Here is an 18,686-nt window from a genome sequence, read left to right on the forward strand (position 1 = left end):
TTCCAGTCTAAACTAGAATCCCAGACTAACCACGCAAATACATGTTGATAGTGGCAAGGCTTCCACGCTATAACGGGCTACAAAGCAAAGTTGAATAGAATTGCTGACAATAATGCATCCCTCTCTGATGATCTCAATGCATTCTATGCTCATTTTGATCAGAAAGTCAGTGAAATGATGTTACCTGCACTGACAACTGCCGGTCCACCTGTACCCACAGTCATCACACTTACAGATGTCAGATCGGCCTTCCTGAGAATGAACTCAGAAATTGATTGGCTTGGATGGATTCCACAGTTGTGCATTCAGATCCTGTGTGGACCAGCTGGCAGGAATATTCAGACATCTTTACCTCTGCTTACTCTAATGTGAGGTTCGCACCTGCTCTAAGAAGACTACTATCACCCCAGTGCCAAAGAAAATTTCGGCAACATGCCTTAACGACTACCATCTGGTGGCTCTGATATCCATTATTATGAAGTACTTTGAGAGGTTAAGTAATGGCACACACCAACTCCAGCCTTCCAGATTGCCTTGTTCCACCACAATTCGCTTACTGTAACAATAGATCCATGGCAGACACCATCTCCCTGGCCTGACACTCATGCCTGGAACATCTGGGTAATATGTCAGACTACTGGTTATTCTTTAGCTTCACCTTCAACACCATAGCTCCAATTCATCTCCAAATTCTGGAGATCTAGGACTCTGCTTTCCGCCTTTGCAATTGTATCCTTGACTTCCTGACCTGCAGACAGCACCTCCTCCATGATAGTCCTCAACACCTGTATCCTGCAAGGCCGTTTTCTCAGCCCCTTAATGTACTCTTTATCCACTCATGATTGTGTGGCCAAATTAAGCTCTAACTCCACTTACAAATTTGCTGATGACACCACTGTCATGGGTTGACTCTCAATGATGAGACAGAGCACAGGAAAGAGTTAGCGATCTTAGTAGCAATGTGTAAAGATAACAACCTTTCTTTCAATGTCAGTAAAATGAAGAAGCTGGTTATCATCTTTAGAAAGCAGAGTGGAGGACACGGCCCTGTCCATACCAATGGTGATGAAGTGGAGATGATCGAGAGTTTCAAGTTCCGAGCAGAAAATATCACCAACAATCTGTCCTGGTCCATCCCTACTGACGCTATATCCAAGAAAGCACGTCGATGCCTCTACTGCTTGAGAAGACTGAAGAAATTTGGTATTTCCACAATGCCGCTTACCAATTTTTACAGATGCAGCATAGAAAACATCCTACTCAAATGCATCACAGCTTGATATAGTAACTGCTCTCGACAAGCAATTACAGAAAGTTGTGAACACAGACCACTCCATTATGAAAATCAGCTTTTCTCCCATTGACTCCATCTATACTTCCTACTATCTTGGGAAAGTAGCCAACGTAATGAAAGCCCCTCCCACCCAAGTCATACTCTCTTCCACCCTCTTCCATCTAGCAGAAGATACAAAAATTTGGATGCGTGCACCAATAGATTCATAGACAGCTTCTTCCCTGCTGTTAACAGACTAATGAAAATACTTTTCATACATTAGAATTGATCTTTCGCTGCACTTTCACTGTAACTGTAACACTGTATTCTGCATTCTGTTCTATTACTCATATGTACTAATGGAAAGTACGATTTGTCTGGATAGCACGCAAAATAATGCTTATCACCATGACTGTACATGTGACAATAATTGATCAAATCAAAATGGGAAGTTTATTTAAGCCGAATGCAGTGTTCCTATCTATTTAATGATCAAGCCCGTGCTTGATCTCTTTTAACATCATATATCATGTTTGTGCCTTTAACAATCTGCTCCACGAATCGCGCGTTACACTTTACTGTCGCCGCCTTTTAATTCGTCATGTCGTCGCCGCGCCTTTAATGTCGGATAAGCTCCTCCCCGTTAGAGTTCGGGTCATTGCCATAGTGACGCCGCCATCATGCTCAGTAAGAAGTTGGTTCTGTCGCGAGCTCGGGCTCCCGATTTGGACACAGTCCGGAGACTGAACCTTTGGTCAGTACGGAGGCGGACAGGGGTGGTTAGGGAAGGGACGGGGTGTGTAGAGAGCGAGACGAAGAGGTAACCTTAACCTGAACCTGTAATGTTCACCACCCTAGACAGTAACTACTGTAACCAGTGAATAACCAGCAGAAAACCCAGAGGAATTTGTACGACCTCACTACAACTGGCTTAACCAGGGTTTCAAGGGCTTTTGCTCGAAACGTTGATTCTCCTGATCCTCGGATGCTGTCTGACCTGCTGTACTTTTCCAGCACCACTCAAATCTTGACTCTGATCTCCAGCATCTGCAGTCCTCACTTTCGCCTAATTGATTTTAACTGTTACTGTCAGCCCAAGCTACTGTATTCTTGGCTAGTACCCAGGAGGCATTGTGTTGATATAACCTTGGTCTATTCACTTCTTTTGAGCATCTTCTGTTTTCCTCACCCTTTGTCTTGACTTTAAAATGCTATCTACTACCTACTTGACTGAGTAACATACATCTTCCCTACTTTCTGCCTACACCATCAGCTTGAAATGATTTCTCAGTCACTGTGATTATATCCTCCATCTCAATTCTGCTTTCCTTCCACTCGTTGCTCATTATCTTTCTTCAATCCCTCTGTTCCACATAAACTCACTGGATAATTTTTTGCAACTATTCTATGACCTCACTATCTTGCACAACCTCACTACTTACATCATTTTAGTGACAAATTTGGCCATCTCTGATTACTGCCAACCAGTCTGCTCAGACATCCTGTTCACCCCTCTTTTTTTCTCTGTGCTGCTCCTTGAAAAAAACTCTCCAAGTTCCAACACTCAGGCTGGAATCATTTGTTTATTGCATTATTTCTGTTGCTATTGATTTGCACAACTCACTCCACCATATTTGGTACTATGGAATGTGACTTTGTTACCCTACTTACACCCCTAGTACAACCCATGCCTTTGCTTACTTTAGTCCAAGGCAAGTAGGCTTAATTAGGTGTGGTGTGTCATAGGTTTAGTCAATTCACAGCTAGGTTTGGCTGCACCACACAGTGCATTATTTGACTATGGTGAGCTCTGCCTATGGTGAGCAGACTATCTTTTTCATTTGCTGCAAATTGTATTCTTAAACTTCCTGCCCCCTTTCAGGAAGTGGGATGAAATCATAGATCTGACATCTTACCATTGAAGATTAAAGCTACCTAATTAGTTCCGTCTGCTATTTCTTTTTTTTCCCCAACCTTCACCACTAGGGTCACGTGTCGAGAGCGTGTTGCTAGAAAAGCACAGCAGGTCAGGCAGCAGGAGAATTCTCCGAGGAGCAGGAGAATCAATGTTTCGGGCCAGAGCCCTTCATCATTCCTGCCTGAAACATCATTTCTCCTGCTCCTCAGATGCTGCCTCACCTGCTGTGCTTTTCCAGCAACACTCACTCGACTCTGATCTCCAGCATCTGCAGACCTCACTTTCTCACTGGTGTCACGTCCCCTGTCCTAGCTATGATTTCACAATATGCTGTACTTTGTCTAGTCTTTCACCCACTTTCTCTGAGCCATTCTCGAACCATTCACTGTTTACAACACAGAGGGAGCTCACTCAGCCTGTCATGTCCATGCCAGTGCTGTAGGTGTTATTTACTCAAGCCACATCCTTGCTTTTTGCCTGTCACCCTGCATGTTGTTCCTTTTCTGTTGATGATCCAATTCCCTTGTGAACGCTTAAATTAAATCTGCTCTCGAGGAAGTGCATTCCAGACTACAATCATACTCGGTGCATGGAAATGCTTCTCGTCTGTCACCATTACTGCTTCTGATAAATTACTTTAACTCTGTTCTCTCTGCTTCCATCAATGAGAATAGTTTCTTCTGATCCACTGTGTCCAGGCTATTCATGCTTAGAAACACAAATCACAGTGATGGGCCGGGTGGTTGCAGGAGGATATAAATGGGTTGGTCAGATGGGAAAATAGTGGCAGAAGAAATTTAACCCTAATAAGTTTGAGGAGTTGCTCTTTAGAAAAAAAAGCATAGTTGGTGAATGGCAGGATACAAGGAAGCTCAGAGGAACAAAGGGATCTTCGAGTGTTTGACGATAGATCCCTTAAGGTGGCAGGGCAGGTTAATAAGGTAGTTAAGATATATGGACACATCTTTGTCAGTTGAGGCAAACGTAAGAACGGAGAGATTATTCTGTACATATAAAAGTTTGACCACCTCTACTATGTGCAGATCTGGTCTCCATGCTTTTGGAAGATTGAATTGCACTCTAGGGAGAGGAAATGCGTCAGAATATTGCCTGGGATGGAGCACTTTAGCCATGAAGAGAGACTGTATAATAGGCTTGGGTGAAGAGTCATCTACCGATTCCAGCATCTGCAGTACTTTGCTTCTCGATAAGTTTGGATTGTTTTTGTTGGAGCAGAGAAGGTTGTGGGGGACCTGATAGAGGTGTCTAAGGTTATGAAGGGCATGGAGAGAGTGAATAGAAAGCAGCTATTCCCCTTAGTCAACAACAAGGGGACATAATTTTAAGGTGAAGGGCAGGAAGTTTATGCAGGATTTGAGGAAAGGGTGTAAAGAAGTGAGGGTTCTGAATGCACTGCCTGGGAGGGTAGATAAAGCAGTTTAAAAACTACTTGGATGAGCACTTGAAACATTATAACGTTCAAGGCTTATGGGGCTTAGTGAGGGCAAGTGGCATTAGTGTAGATTTAGCACTTTCGGCAGTACAGACTTGATCGGCTGAAGTGTCTTTTCTGTATTGTATTTTTCTAAATTCACAGTTTGATTAACACCTCACAGAGATTAGTAGTTGTTGGGATGTGTGGGAATGAGCATACATTTTTTTCATAAGAGATTTTAAAATAGGCTTTCATGAATGGGAGCTATTTTAATGTAGTAAAATTGTAATAGATGTTTTAAACTTAATCATCCAGTCACATAGACCAAAGGGCTATCTGTGCTATCAAGTCTGCGCAGACCTATCCAACCTAATCTGATTTTCCAGCCCTTTAGCAGCCTGCCAGTGCCCTCTGTGCCCACGAAAAGATTGCCTCCTTGATCCCTAGCAGGCCCTATCCTTCCTATGGTTATCCTCTTTGCATATCAAATATATTTGGTTTCTCCCTAATTTTATTTGCCAATGTTTTCTCATTCTCCTTCTTTGCTCTCCAAATTGCTTTCTTAAGTTATACCTTGCATTTACTATATTCCATTAGGTCCTTTATTGATTCGCTCCCTTTGTACATGCTAAAAGCCTGCCTTTCCTTATTCAGTCCTGAATATTCCTACATATCCAGGAATCAGGAATGTCTAAACATAGTGCCTGAGGTACACCCGTGGAAGATACTTGCTATGTCAGTATGTAGGATCTTCAAGGTCATTGAGTGGGTTACTATGAGTTGGTATGGGATTACAGAGGCTATGGAGGTTTGTATGGAAGGTCCTGAGGGGATTTTGGGGTTGTGTGGGGAGAATGGGTTAGCATGGGGAGGGGTGAGAACATCAAGTGTGAGAACTAGAGAGCTTAATAAGAGTCTCATCAAAAAGAATAGTACAGTAAATTTCTTGGTAGTGTAGATGAGCAGAGATCTCAGTGTGCATGTACATAGAACCCTGAAAGTTGCCACCCAGGTTAATAGGGTTGTCAAGAAGGCATACGGTGTGTTAGCTTTTATTGAGGTCATGATGCAGCTGTACAAAACTTTGGTGTTTTGTACAGCTGTACAAAACTTGGAGTATTGCGTGCAGTTCTGGTCACCGCATTGTAGAAAGGATGTGAAAGTTTTGGAAAGGTTCAGAGGAGATTTACCATGATGTTGCCTGGTATGGAGGGAAGATTTTACAAGGAAAGTTTGAGGGACTTGAAGCTGTTTTTATTAGAGCGAAGAAGGTTGAAAGGTGACTTAATTGAGACATATAAGATAATCAGAGGGTTAGATCAGGAGGATAGTGAGAGCCTTTTTCCGAGAATGGTGATGGCTAACACGAGGGAGCATAACTTTAAACTGAGGGATGATGGATGTAGGAAAAATGTCAAAGATAGTTTCTTTACTCAGAGTAGTAGGGGCGTGGAACACACTGCCTGCAACAGTTGTCGACTCACCAACCTTACGGGCATTGAAATGGTCGTTGGAGAGGCATATGTACGAGAATGGAATACTATAGGTTAGATGGGCTTCAGGTTGGTTTCACACGGCAGTGCATCATCGAGGGCCGAAGGGCCTATACAGAGCTGTTATGTTCTATGTTCTAATAGGATTCAAAGCTATTTATTGGCTTTTATAGGAATTACATTCACACTTCTTACCCATGATTAGATTAGTGTTTGGTATCATACTTCAGATCCACAGCCAGAATTAACGTGTTCCAGGTTTTTACATTAATAGGTTAATGAGTGATCAGGCTTTGTCAAATTCTAACTCGCTTCCTAAATCTTAAACTTATGTGAGACTCCATAGATTTCAATGATATCTCATCTGATTGCTCCCATAACTTAAATTCTGGCCCTACCTTATCGTACCTCAACTGTTGATTTAATTTGAGATCCAGGAGTTGACACTTGCTTCATGCGTCCTTGTTGTTTGTTTTGTAGGTGATGGCTGAGATAAGCATTTGGCTTGCAGCTGAATGCTTCTGTCTGTTAACTTAAAATTCCCATTGAATGTTTTAATGCAATTAAAATGGATATTTTCAGCCTTTGAACCGAAACTTGATGGAGAAATGTTGATATATAAACTTTATTAACTCCTTTCAAACAAAAGAGCTGAGATCGAGAGGATATAGAGAATTTAAACCCGAATTTGGGGCTAAAAGAAAACTAACGAGAAATATTGGTTTGAGAGAAAGGAAAAATAAGGGAGAAAATATTCAATTTAAATTTTGATGTTTTTAAGACCACCAACAATTCGCAACCTGACTGGATGTGATACTTACTGTGAGAGATTGATATGAGGGATGATCGTATTGAAATGTCAGATTTTGAAGGGTTTGACAAGGCGGATGTTGAGAGAGTGATTTCCCCTCATGACAGAATCTACAAAAATGGGGCACAGTTTCAAAATATATGATCTCCCATTTTAGATGCTGGTAAATAAGAATTTTGTCTCATTGGTGGTTTGTTAGTTTTTGGAATTCTCTTTCCCAGAGAGCAGGGGCAGCTAGGTCACTGAATATATTCAAGTCTGAGTTAGAGACTTGACCCATAAAGAGGCGATGTCATTGAGATCAGGAAAGAAAGTTAAGTTAAAGCCACAATCAGATCAGCTATGACCTCATTGAATGGCTGAGCAGGCTCAAGGGTCCCATGTGTACAATAGGTGTCAGTGATCAGTAATCATTTTTAATAATGATACAACAACTGCTGCATGGAATTGACTTTATTCGATTGAATTATTTAGAATAAGCCGTAAATACAAAGACTTGTACTTATGAAGCATATTCATAACCATTCAATACCACTATGGTAGTGTGAGGAATGACAAAGATTGCCTAAGTGAAAGAACATAGAACATAGAAAAGTATAGCACAGAACAGGCCCTTTGGCCCACGATGTTGTGCTGAGATTTAATCCAAATGTAAACTATAATAACTTAACCTACACATCCTCAACTCACTGCTATCCATTTGCATGTCCAACAGTCGCTTAAATGTCCCTAATGACTCTGCTTCCATCACCACAGCTGGCAACACATTCCATGCATTCACAACTCTCTGCATACAGAACCTACCTCTGACGTCTCCTTTATACCTTCCTCCTAATATCTTCAAACTATGACTTCTTGTACCAGTCAATCCTACCCTGGGGAAAAGTCTCTGGCTATTGACTCTATCTATTCCTCTCATTATTTTGTACACCTCGATCAGGTCTCCTCTCTTCCTCCTTCTCTCCAGAGAGAAAAGTCCGAGCTTATTCAACCTTTCTTCATAAGGCAAGCCCTCCAGTCCAGGCAGCATCCTGGTAAACCTGCTTTGCATCCTCTCCAAAGCCTCTGTATTTTTCCTATAGTAGGGCGACCAGAGCTGGACACAATACTCCAAGTGTGGTCTCACCAGGGACTTGTAGAGCTGCAGCAAAACCTTGCGGCTCTTAAACTCGATCTCCCTGTTAATGAAAGCCAAAACACCATATGCTTTCTTAACAACCCTATCCACTTGGGTGGCAACTTTGAGGGATCCGTGTACTTGCACACCCAGATCCTTATGTTCCTCCACACTGCCAAGAATCCTGTCTTTAATCCTATATTCAGCATTCGAGTTCGACCTTCCAAGCTGCATCACTTCGCATTTATCCAGGTTGAACTCCATCTGCCATTTCTCAGCCCAGTTCTGCATCCTGTCTGTCGCGCTGCAGTCTGCAGTAGCCCTCTATACTATCGACAACACCAACCTTTGTGTCATCTGCAAACTTACTAGCCCACCCCTCAACCTCCTCATTCAAGTCATTTATAAAAACTACAAAGAGCAGATGCCCAAGAACAGAGCCCTGCGGGACCCCACTCAACACTGACCTCCAGGCAGAATACTTTCCATTTACAACCACACTCTGCCTTCTGTCAACCAGCCAATTCTGAATCCAGATAGCCAAATCTTCCTGTATCCCATACTTCCTGACTTTATGAATGAGCCTACCATGGGGAACCATATCAAATGTCTTGCTGAAGTCCATATACGCCACGTCCACTGCTCAACTGTCATCGACCTGTCTTGACACCTCAAAGAACTGGAAAGAAAAAGGAATTTGGAGATTAAATGTTTGGCCAACAGCTTTTACTCAAAATAATGCTAAACGTGCAATTCTCCTTTCTTTGGTAGCCTCTAAGGAGATTACATGGACTGGAACTGTTTACCCAGCTCTAGGTTGGGAGGGCAGTTCAATTAGAATATAGAACATAGAGCTGTACAGCACAGGAACAGGTACACGATGTTGTGTTGAACATGATGCCAAATGAAACTACTCCCTTCTGCCTGCCCTTGGTCCATATCCCTCCATTCTTGTGCTTATCTAAAATTCCCTTAAATGCCCTTATTGTATCTGCCTCCACCACTACCCCAGCAGTGTGTTCTAGACTCCTACCACCACTGTTTTTAAAAAAAACACCTGTCCCTCCTATTTCCTTTGAACCTTTCCCCCTCTCACCTTAAATGCATGCTCCCTGATATTAGACATTTCAACTCTGGGGGGAGTGAATCTGACTGTCAACTCTATCTATGCATCTCATAATTTTATGAACTTCTGTCAGGTCTCCTCTCAGCCAGTTTACGTTGTTTCATATGATACTGATGTTGATAATTGCTAAGGTTTACTTTCTGTGGCGAGTTTGACAAACAAGTAATGCATAAATGCAGTAACTCCTTGAATCTTCTGGAGTTTGGGCATGAGGTGTTATTTTGGTGAGATGAGTGGAGGAGGAACATACAACGTCCAGCAACTTCATAAACCTTTTTATAGTTTCCTCTCACTGGAGTATTTGCAAATTATTGACAGTGAGCATTGTCTACATACTCAGTCTTATGTCATTTGCAGACTTGCAGTTGGAATTTGATGTACTTCTGGATCTTTGAAAGGTCATTATTTTTAAACCAATTTTGGGGTTGACTGTGAAGGAATCCAGCTATAATGAGTATCAACAAGCAATGAGAATTATACTCCTCATTTTAGGGATTTAAAAATTGGAAGTAGTGTTGTGTGCAGTTCTGATCACTGTGCTTTAGGAAGGATGTGGAAGCTTTAGCGAAGTTGCAAAAGAGGATATTGCATGGATCGGAGGGTATTAGCTTTACGGATAGATTGGACCGCCTTGGATTATTTTTGCTAGAGAGTTGGAAGCTTGGTGGGGGAGGTGGGGAGCGACATGGATAGTATGAATCTTTTTTTCAGGGTAATAATGTCAAAACCTAGGGTACATAAGTTTAAGGTGAAAGGGGTAATGTTTAAAGGAGATTTGAAAGGCAAGTTTTGAAGCAGATACAATAGCAACATTTAAGATATGTTTGAATAGAGAACAAAATGTAGCTTTTTGATAAACCATGGATACCTCAGTAAGGCACTGAGAACAGCATTTTGTTGCACCAGGCAAATTTATTTTATCATGATGCTTCTAAATCACTTATCAATTCAAGTTAGGAGATGAGTTCTAAATTTTGAGGCAGTTGTGTGGTAAGGAAGGAACCATCATCTATATCTTGATGTCCTGTTGGCACAAAAGCTGGACTGATGTGTCCCCATCAGTTTTAGCTCATTCAGCTTTTTATAGTATAAGTATAATGATCACTTGGGAGTATTTAGATTTGTTGGATTCACTCTGGGTTTCTCTCTTAATAAAGGTACAGCTGCTCTTGTGTAGCATGACCTTTCTCCCTTAACTGACATAGAAATATTTTGCTAAATTCCCAGTTTACCAATGATAGATTGAAGGTATATACTAAGGTTAAATAGCACTCTGTAACATTAGAAACTTGCAACTAGAAACAAGATGTTGGGACTTTGATGTTGTGGCCATTTTGGAGACATGGATAGAGCACGGTGAGGAATGGATGTTGCAGATTCCAGGGTTTAGATCTTTCATTAAAAACAGGCAAGGTGGTAAAAGAGGGGGAGGCGTGGCCCTGTTAGTCAAAGATAATATAATGGTGGCTGAGAGAACTTTTGATGAGGACTCGTCTACTGAGGTAGTGTGGGCTGAGGTTAGAAACAGGAGAGGAGAGGTCACACTTCTTGGAGTTTTTTATAGGCCCCTCCGCAAAGTTCCAGAGAGATAGAAGAGAGGATTAGCAACATTATCCTGGGTAGGAGTGAAAGGAACAGGGTGGTCATTATGGGGCACTTTAACTTCCCCAACATTGACTGGAAATGTTATAGCTGTAGTATGTAGGATGGATCAGTTTTTGTCCAATGTGTACAGGAGGGTTTCCTGACACAGTATGTCGAAGGGCCGACAAGAGGGGAGGCCACACTGGATCTGGTGCTTGGTAATGAACCAGGCCAGGTGTTTGATTTAGTTGTAGGTGAGCACTTTGGAGAGAGTGACCATAATTCAGTTACGTTTAGTTTAGCGATGGAAACGGATAGGGATATGCCATAGGTCAAGAGTTATCGATGGTGTAAGGGCAATTATAATGTGATTAGGCAAGAATTAGGATACATAGAATGGGGTAGCAAAATGCAGGAGATGCAGACAATCGAAATGCGGAGCTGGTTTAAGGAACAGATATTGCGTGTCCTTGATAGGTATGTCCCTGTCAGGCAGGGAGGAAGTGATAAGATAAGGGAACTACAGAAATTGCATCTCTTGTTAAGAAGAAGGAGGCTTATGTGTTGATGAGGCAAGATGCTACAGAAGTGGTAAATGAACATTTCTCATCTCAGGAAAAGGAGAATATTGTAGAGGAGAAGAATGAGGTACAAGATATTAGATGAGAAAGGATCAAGGTTAGTTATGCACAGGTGTTATCAATTCTAGAAGGAGTGGAAGTAGACAAGTCACCTGGACCAGATGGGATTTATCCGAAGATTCTCTGGGAAGCTAGTGAGGAGATAGCAGAGCCTTTGGCTTTGATATTTGAGTTGTTATTGTCTACGGGTTTAGTACCTGAGGACTGGAGGATTGCAAATGTTGTGCCCTTGTTCAAGAAGGGCAGCAGAGATGACCCAGGTAATTATAGACCAGTGAGCCTTACTTCTGTTGTGGAAAGGTTTTGGAAAGGATTATAAGAGATAAGATTTATAATCATCTAGCAAGCAACAATTTGATTTCAGATAGTCAACATGGTTTCGTCAAGGGCAGGTCGTGTCTCACAAACCTCATTGAGCTTTTTGAGAAGGTGACCAAGCATGTAGATGAAGGTAAGGCAGTTGACGTGGTATACTTGGACTTCAGTAAAGCCTTTGATAAGGTTCCACATGGTAGGCTGATGGAGAAAATACAGAGGCATGGAATTGAGGGTGATTTAGCAGTTTGGATTAGAAACTGGCTTTCTGGAAGAAGGCAGCGAGTGGTCATTAATGGAAAATATTCGTTCTGGAGTCCAGTTACTAGTGGTGTTTCACAAGGATTTGTTTTGGGACCACTGCTGTTTGTCATTTTTATAAATGACATAGATGCAGGCATAGGTGGATGGATTAGTAAATTTGCTGACGACACTAAAGTCGGTGGAGTAGTGGACAATTTGGAAGAAAGTTACAGGTTGCAGGGGGATTTGGATAAACTGCAGAATTGGGCTGAGAGGTGGCAAATGGAGTTCAGTGCAGCTAAATGTGAGGTGATGCATTCTGGGAAGAATAACAGGATGGCAGGATACTTGGTCAATGGAAAGATTCTTGGTAGTGTAGATGTGCAGAGGGATCTTGGAGTTCATGTGCAGAGATCCCTGAAAGTTGCCACCGTGGATAGTGCTGTTAAGAATGCATACGGTGTGTTAGGTTTCATTGGTAGAGGGATTGAGTTCCAGAACCACAATATGCAACGATACAAAATGCTGGTGCGGCCACACTTAGAATGTTGTGTACAGTTCTGGTCGCCCCATTACAGAAAGGATGTGGAAGCATTGGAAAAGGTGCAGAGGAGATATACCAGGATGTTGCCTGGTCTGGACGGAAGGAGAAAGTGAGAACTGCAGATGCTGGAGATCAGAGCTGAAAATGTGTTGCTGGAAAAGCACATCAGGTCAGGCAGCACCCAAGGAGCAGGAGAATCGACGTATCGGGCATGAGTCCTTCTTCAGGAATGAGGAAAGTGTGCCAAGCAGGCTAAGATAAAAGGTAGGGAGGAAAGAATTGGGGGAGAGGCGTCAGAAATGCGCTAGGTGGAAGGAAGTTAAGGTGAGGGTGATGTCTGGGTGTCCCAGAGGTGTTCTCTGAAACGTTCCGCAAGTAGGCGGCTGGTCTCCCCAATATAGAGGAGGCCACATCGGGTGCAGCGGATGCAGTAAATGATGTGTGTGGAGGTGCAAGTGAATTTGTGGCGGATATGGAAGGATCCCTTGGGTCCTTGGAGGGAAGTAAGGGGTGAGGTGTGGGCGCAAGTTTTGCATTTCTTGCGGTTGCAGGAGAAGGTGCTGGGAGTGGAGGTTGGGTTGGTGGAGGGTGTGGACCTGACGAGGGAGTCTTTTCGGAACGCTGTTAGGGGAGGGGAGGGAAACATATCCCTGGTGGTGGGGTCCGTTTGGAGGTGGACCTCCAAGGCCCCAAGGGATCCTTCCATATCTGCTACAAATTCACTTGCACGTCCACACACATCATTTACTGCATCTGCTGCACCCGATGTGGCCTCCTCTATATTGGGGAGACCAGCCGCCTACTTGCGGAACGTATCAGAGAACACCTCTGGGACACCCGGACAACCGACCCAACCACCCCGTGGCTCAACGCTTCAACTCCCCCTCCCACTCCGCCAAGGACATGCAGGTCCTTGGACTCCTCCATCGGCAGACCATAGCAACACGACGGCTGGAGAAAGAGCACTTCCTCTTCCACCTAGGAACCCTCCAACCACAAGGGATGAACTCAGATTTCTCCAGTTTCCTCATTTCCCCTCCGCCCACTTTGTCTCAGTCCCAACCCTCAAACTCAGCACCACCTTCCTAACCTGCAATCTTCTTCCTGACCTCTCCGGCCCCACTCCCACTCCGGCCTTCACCCTCACCTTAACCTCCTTCCACCTATCGCATTTCCAACGCCCCTCTCCCAAGTCCCTCCTCCCTACCTTTTATCTTAGCCTGCTTGGCACACTTTCTTCATTCCTGAAGAAGGGCTCATGCCCAAAACGTCGATTCTCCTGCTCCTTGGATGCTGCCTGACCTGCTGCGCTTTTCCAGCAACACATTTTCAGCTCTGGTCTGGACGGAAGCTCTTATGAGGAAAGGCTGAGAGATTTGGGTCTTTTCTCATTGGAAAGAAGAAGGCTAAGGGAGGGATTTGATAGAGACACATTAGATAGTGTAGACAGAGAAAGACTTTTTCCTAGGATGATGACGTAAGAGAGGGCATAACTACGTATTGAGGGTGATAGATTTAAGACTGATGTCAGAGGCAAGTTCTTTACGCTGAGAGTGGTAAGGGCGTGGAATGCCCAACCTTCTAATGTAGTCAACTCAGCCACATTAGGGAGATTTAAACAATCCTTAGATAAGCACATGTATGATTTTGGGATAGTGTAGGGGGACGAGCTGAGAATAGTTTACAGGTTGGCGCAACATCGAGGGCCAAAGGGCCTGTTCTGCATTATATTGTTCTATGTTCTATAAGATTTGCAGTTCTAGAAAAAGAAAGTATAATGATACAAATGACCCTCTCAACAATTCCGTGTTGCGTGTTTGATTCTTTAATGAACTTTCAGTAGTTTCGAAAACATTTCACCAGTTTTCTGTTATCAAGCTCAAGAATCTCTCTATGTTAACCCTCAGTATTTAACTAAGAAGAGATACTCAGATTCTTATAATATCTCGTTTATGCTATCTGGTTAAAAAGGCTGCATGGTGCCCTCCTCAGCATGTTCCTTCCCTTAGTAGAGACTGACATCAGTGTCAAAGAGTGTGGTGCTGGAAAAGCATAGCTGTTCAGGCAGCATTCAAGGAGCAGGAGAGTCAACCTTTCAAGCATAAGCTTGCCATCATTCCTGATGAAGGGCTTATCCTCAAAATGTTGATTCTGCTGTTTCTTGGATGCTGCCTGACCGGCTGTGCTTTTCCAGCACCACACTCTTTGACACTGATCTCCAAGAGACTGACATCAGTTCTTCAGACCCATTCAAGTGTGGATAAGTTCTCTATTTCTTCAGTTAAAATGGAAGTGAACACGTAATCCAAAATAGACCCAAATAGTGATAAAGTTTAGAATTCTTTCAGCCATATGAGACCACAAAACGTTGGAGCAGGATTAGATAATTCGGCCCATTGTGTCTTCTCTGCCATTCGATCACCTTTTCTCTGTAACCCTTGATCCTCTTACCAATCAAGCATCTATTTATTTCTGTCTTAAATACACTCAATGACTTTGCCTCCTCTCTGTGGTAATGAAGATTTACCAGCTTCTGACTGAAGAAATTCTTCCTCATCTTGGTTCTAAACTGTTGTCCCTTCACTCTGAGGCTGTGTTCTTGGGTCATAGTCTTTCCTACTAGTGGAAACATCTTCTCCATGTCCACTCAATCCAGGTTTCTCAATATACTGTAAGTTTCAATGAGATTCCAACCCTCCTGCCCCATCCTTCTAAACTCAACTCTTCATCCCCAGGATCATTCTTGTAAACCTGTTCTGGACCTTTGACAAGGCCAGCACATCCTTTCTTAGATATAAAATTGCTTGCAATATTCCAAATGCAGTCTGACGTAAGCCTTATGCAGCCTCAGCAGTACATTTCTGCTGTCGTGTTCTAGCCTTCTTGCATTGCATTTGCCTATCTAGCTGCCAACTGATACTGCACATAAACTTTAAGATAATCCTGAACAAAATCCCTTTGTGTGTCAGATTTACGAAGCCTTTTCCCATTTAGAAAATAGTCCATATCACTCTTCTTCCAAAGTGCATAACCTCACACTTTCCTACATTTCTTTGCCCACTCTCCTTGCCTGGCCATGTCCTTCTGCAGCCTCTCCATTTACTCAATGCTACCTGCCTATCTTTGTGTGATCTGCAAACAACATGTACTTTTTTATTGTTATGTAATCTAGTGATTATTCTATCACCTTAGCATTTGCATTTTATTGTTTGAAACATTGTGCAAACTACTGAATCTAGTTGCTAGTTCCTAGCTGAGTGGTAATGCAAGTTATGTTGTGTCTCTTGCAATTCTGTCTATGACTGCATCATTTCCTTTAAATTTGATTTTTGTTTTTTGTTACAGGGGAAGTAATCTGAAAGATGTAAGTATATTTTCTTCTTGTGTTTCCCTTGATTGGTACTGTTTAAGAAAGATGAATATGTTTAGAAATCACAGGAAATGAATCTTTGCAAAAAGAGGTTAGAATGTAAGGGTGCCAAACATTCACCTAAACCTGTACAGGGATTGATAAGTTCCTTGGGAAAGTATAACCATAAATCAGAACTGAGCATATGAGGTCCTGCTGCTATTCATGACACCAGAACAATTCTTTGGAGTAATTTAGAAACATTCCTGAATTACTGAATGTTATCCTTTATCCTAAATGTTTATGAAATCTTTCAGTAAGATGGTAGGTAGAGTAGGGTTCTGAGCCTGGGACTCATCTGCTCAGTTCGCTTTTCGTTTCTTTTTTTTTCTCTCTTCTTGTTTCATTTTAATTTTTTTCTTTTTTTATTTTACTTGTTGAGGCTCCCAGTCTGGGCTCGAGTGGGCACAGCGTGGACAATGGCGGGGACATTGGAGGGAGGTTTGGATTCCTGGCAGCTTCTATATTGATGAGGCAGTCCAAGCACTGACGCATGTTTGATGCAGTGGAGGCCATTTTGACTTCTTGAATCTGTCCAATGCAAACTCATGGAGTTAGCAGCGGAGGTGAGTTTGGGCCCTGTATGAGAACTGGCAGCATCGGCAGTGACTGCATCAGCGAAGAGAACCCAAAATTGGCCCATGGCAGTGGTGTCACAGAGTCATAGAGATGTACAGCACGGAAACAAACCCTTCAGTCCAACTTGTCCATGCTGACCATATATCCTAACCTAATCAAGTCCCATTTGCCAGCACTTGGCCCATATCCCTCTAAACCCTTCCTATTCATATACTCATCCAGGTGCCTTTTAAATGCTGTAATTGTAACAACCTCCATCACTTCCTCTGGCAGCTCATTCCAACCAAACACCACCCTCTGCATGAAAACATTTCCCCTTAGGTCCCTTTTATACCTTTTCCATCTTGCCCTAAACTATGCCCACTAGTTCTGGAGTCCCTGCATCCCACAGAAAAGAACTTGTCTATTTATTCTATCCATGCCCCTCATGATGGAAGAGAAAAATTTCTGGCTGTAACAGCTGCTTGTTTTTTGAGGTATTTTAGGTGCTGGAGGTGATTTCCTCGAATTGCAGGAGCAGCAATTACTGTTTCATATGCTGTTGCATTGTTTTGGAACTTTGGGGAAAAAAAAGACAAAACAACAGCAGTTTTGAAAGGGAGAAGAACAGTCAAAGGAAGCACATGGTGAGGTCATTGCAGGAGAGAGAGAGAGAGAGAACCTGTGCAGTTATTGCCTTTGATGTTTGAATTCATGTATCTGGGAAAATGATCAAACAGTGAAATTCACAACTGATCTTGAAGGAACTGTTGGGCGAAGTTCACAGCACAGAATCAGATAAGTTAAGCGTTGTTTTAAGTGCGGCCTACAGAGAATCTGCAGTAGTGAGTGGAGTAGGTTCTTTCTTGATTATGTTTTTGGAGATATGTCTCTTGATTAACAGTTATGGCTTATACTTTAAGTTTAATGTAACCTGGGGCAGTGTTTGTAGAGGAATAAGACAGTGTTATTTTCTGGGTCTGTAGATTGTGAAGGACCAAAAATGGCCTTTAGTACAGTGATATGTACTTCTTGTCAGATGTGGGAGTTTAAAGAGAGTTTAAGGGTTACTGCGGATTATATCTGCCATAAATGTTGCTGGCTGCGAATCTTATCAGATCAAATGGAGAGACAGTTAGAAGAAGTGAGGAATTTGCAACAGCAACAGTATGTGATGGATGGCAGTTATAGGAAGGGGGGAAAGTCTCAGACACCGTCACGCAGATGGGTTAACTCCAGGAAAGGTAAGAGAGGTAGGTAGCTAGTGCAGGAGTCTTTTGTGGATATATCCATTTCAAACAGGTATGCTGTCTTGGAAAATGTAGGGGTGATGGATTCTCAGGGGAACGTAGCACGAACACCCAAGTTTCTGGTACTGAGACTGGCTCTAATGCAACGAGGGGTACGTCGGGTTCCAAGAGATCAATTGTGTTAGGGGATTCTCTAGTTTGAGGTACAGACAGACGTATCTGTGGCCAGCAGCGAAAAAGCAGGATGATGTGTTGCTTCCCTGGTGCCAGGATCAAGGATGTCTCAGAGAGGGTGCACAATGTTCTCATGGGGGAGAGGGGCAAGCAAGAAGTCATTGTCCACATTGGAACTAATGACATAGAAAGGGAAAAGGTTGAGAGTCTGAAGGGAGATTACAGAGAGTTAGGCAGAAATTTAAAAAGGAGGTCCTCGAGAGTAGTAATATCTGGATTACTCCTGGTGCTATTGAGGGCAGGAATAGGAGGATACAGCAGATGAATGCATGGCTGAGGAGCTGGTGTATGAGGGAAAGATTCACATTTTTGGATCATTGGAATCTCTTTTGAGGTAGAAGTGACCTGTACAAGAAGGACGGATTGCACCTAAATTGGAAAGGGACTAATATACTGGCAGGCAGATTTGCGAGAGCTGCTCAGGAAGATTTAAACCAGTAAGGTGAAGGGGTGGGACCCAGGGAGATGGTGAGGAAAGAGATCAATCTGAGACTGGTACAGTTGAGAACAGAAGCGAGTCAAACAGTCAGGGCAGGCATGGACAAGGTAGGGCTAATAAATTAAACTGCATTTATTTCAATGCAAGGGGTCTAACAGGGAAGGCAGATGAACTCAGGGCACGGTTAGGAACATGGGACTGAGATATCATAGCAATTACAAGGATGGGCAGAACTGGAAGCTTAATGTTCCAGGATACAAATGTGACAGGAAGGATAGAAAGGGAGGCAAGAGAGG

The 18,686-nt window shown here is 42.9% G+C and overlaps 1 protein-coding gene across 2 annotated transcripts in view; it reads left to right on the forward strand.

The window, feature by feature from the left end:
* The first annotated feature begins 1,926 nt into the window (after nucleotides 1-1,926).
* Nucleotides 1,927-18,686, forward strand: part of cfap410 (cilia and flagella associated protein 410) — a 75,159-nt gene continuing 58,399 nt past the window's right edge. The window contains exons 1-3 of one of the 2 annotated variants that reach the window (XM_043691470.1): nucleotides 1,975-2,027; nucleotides 15,846-15,864; nucleotides 16,292-16,475. In XM_043691470.1, the coding sequence (XP_043547405.1) occupies nucleotides 16,458-16,475 (18 nt within the window). In that variant the 5' untranslated portion in view covers nucleotides 1,975-2,027; nucleotides 15,846-15,864; nucleotides 16,292-16,457. Of the gene's footprint in view, nucleotides 2,028-15,845; nucleotides 15,865-16,291; nucleotides 16,476-18,686 lie in introns of both variants that reach the window. The other variant, XM_043691469.1, reaches the window with a different exon arrangement.

This window comes from Chiloscyllium plagiosum, chromosome 6 (genome assembly GCF_004010195.1).
Source record: "Chiloscyllium plagiosum isolate BGI_BamShark_2017 chromosome 6, ASM401019v2, whole genome shotgun sequence".
NCBI lineage: Eukaryota > Metazoa > Chordata > Chondrichthyes > Orectolobiformes > Hemiscylliidae > Chiloscyllium > Chiloscyllium plagiosum.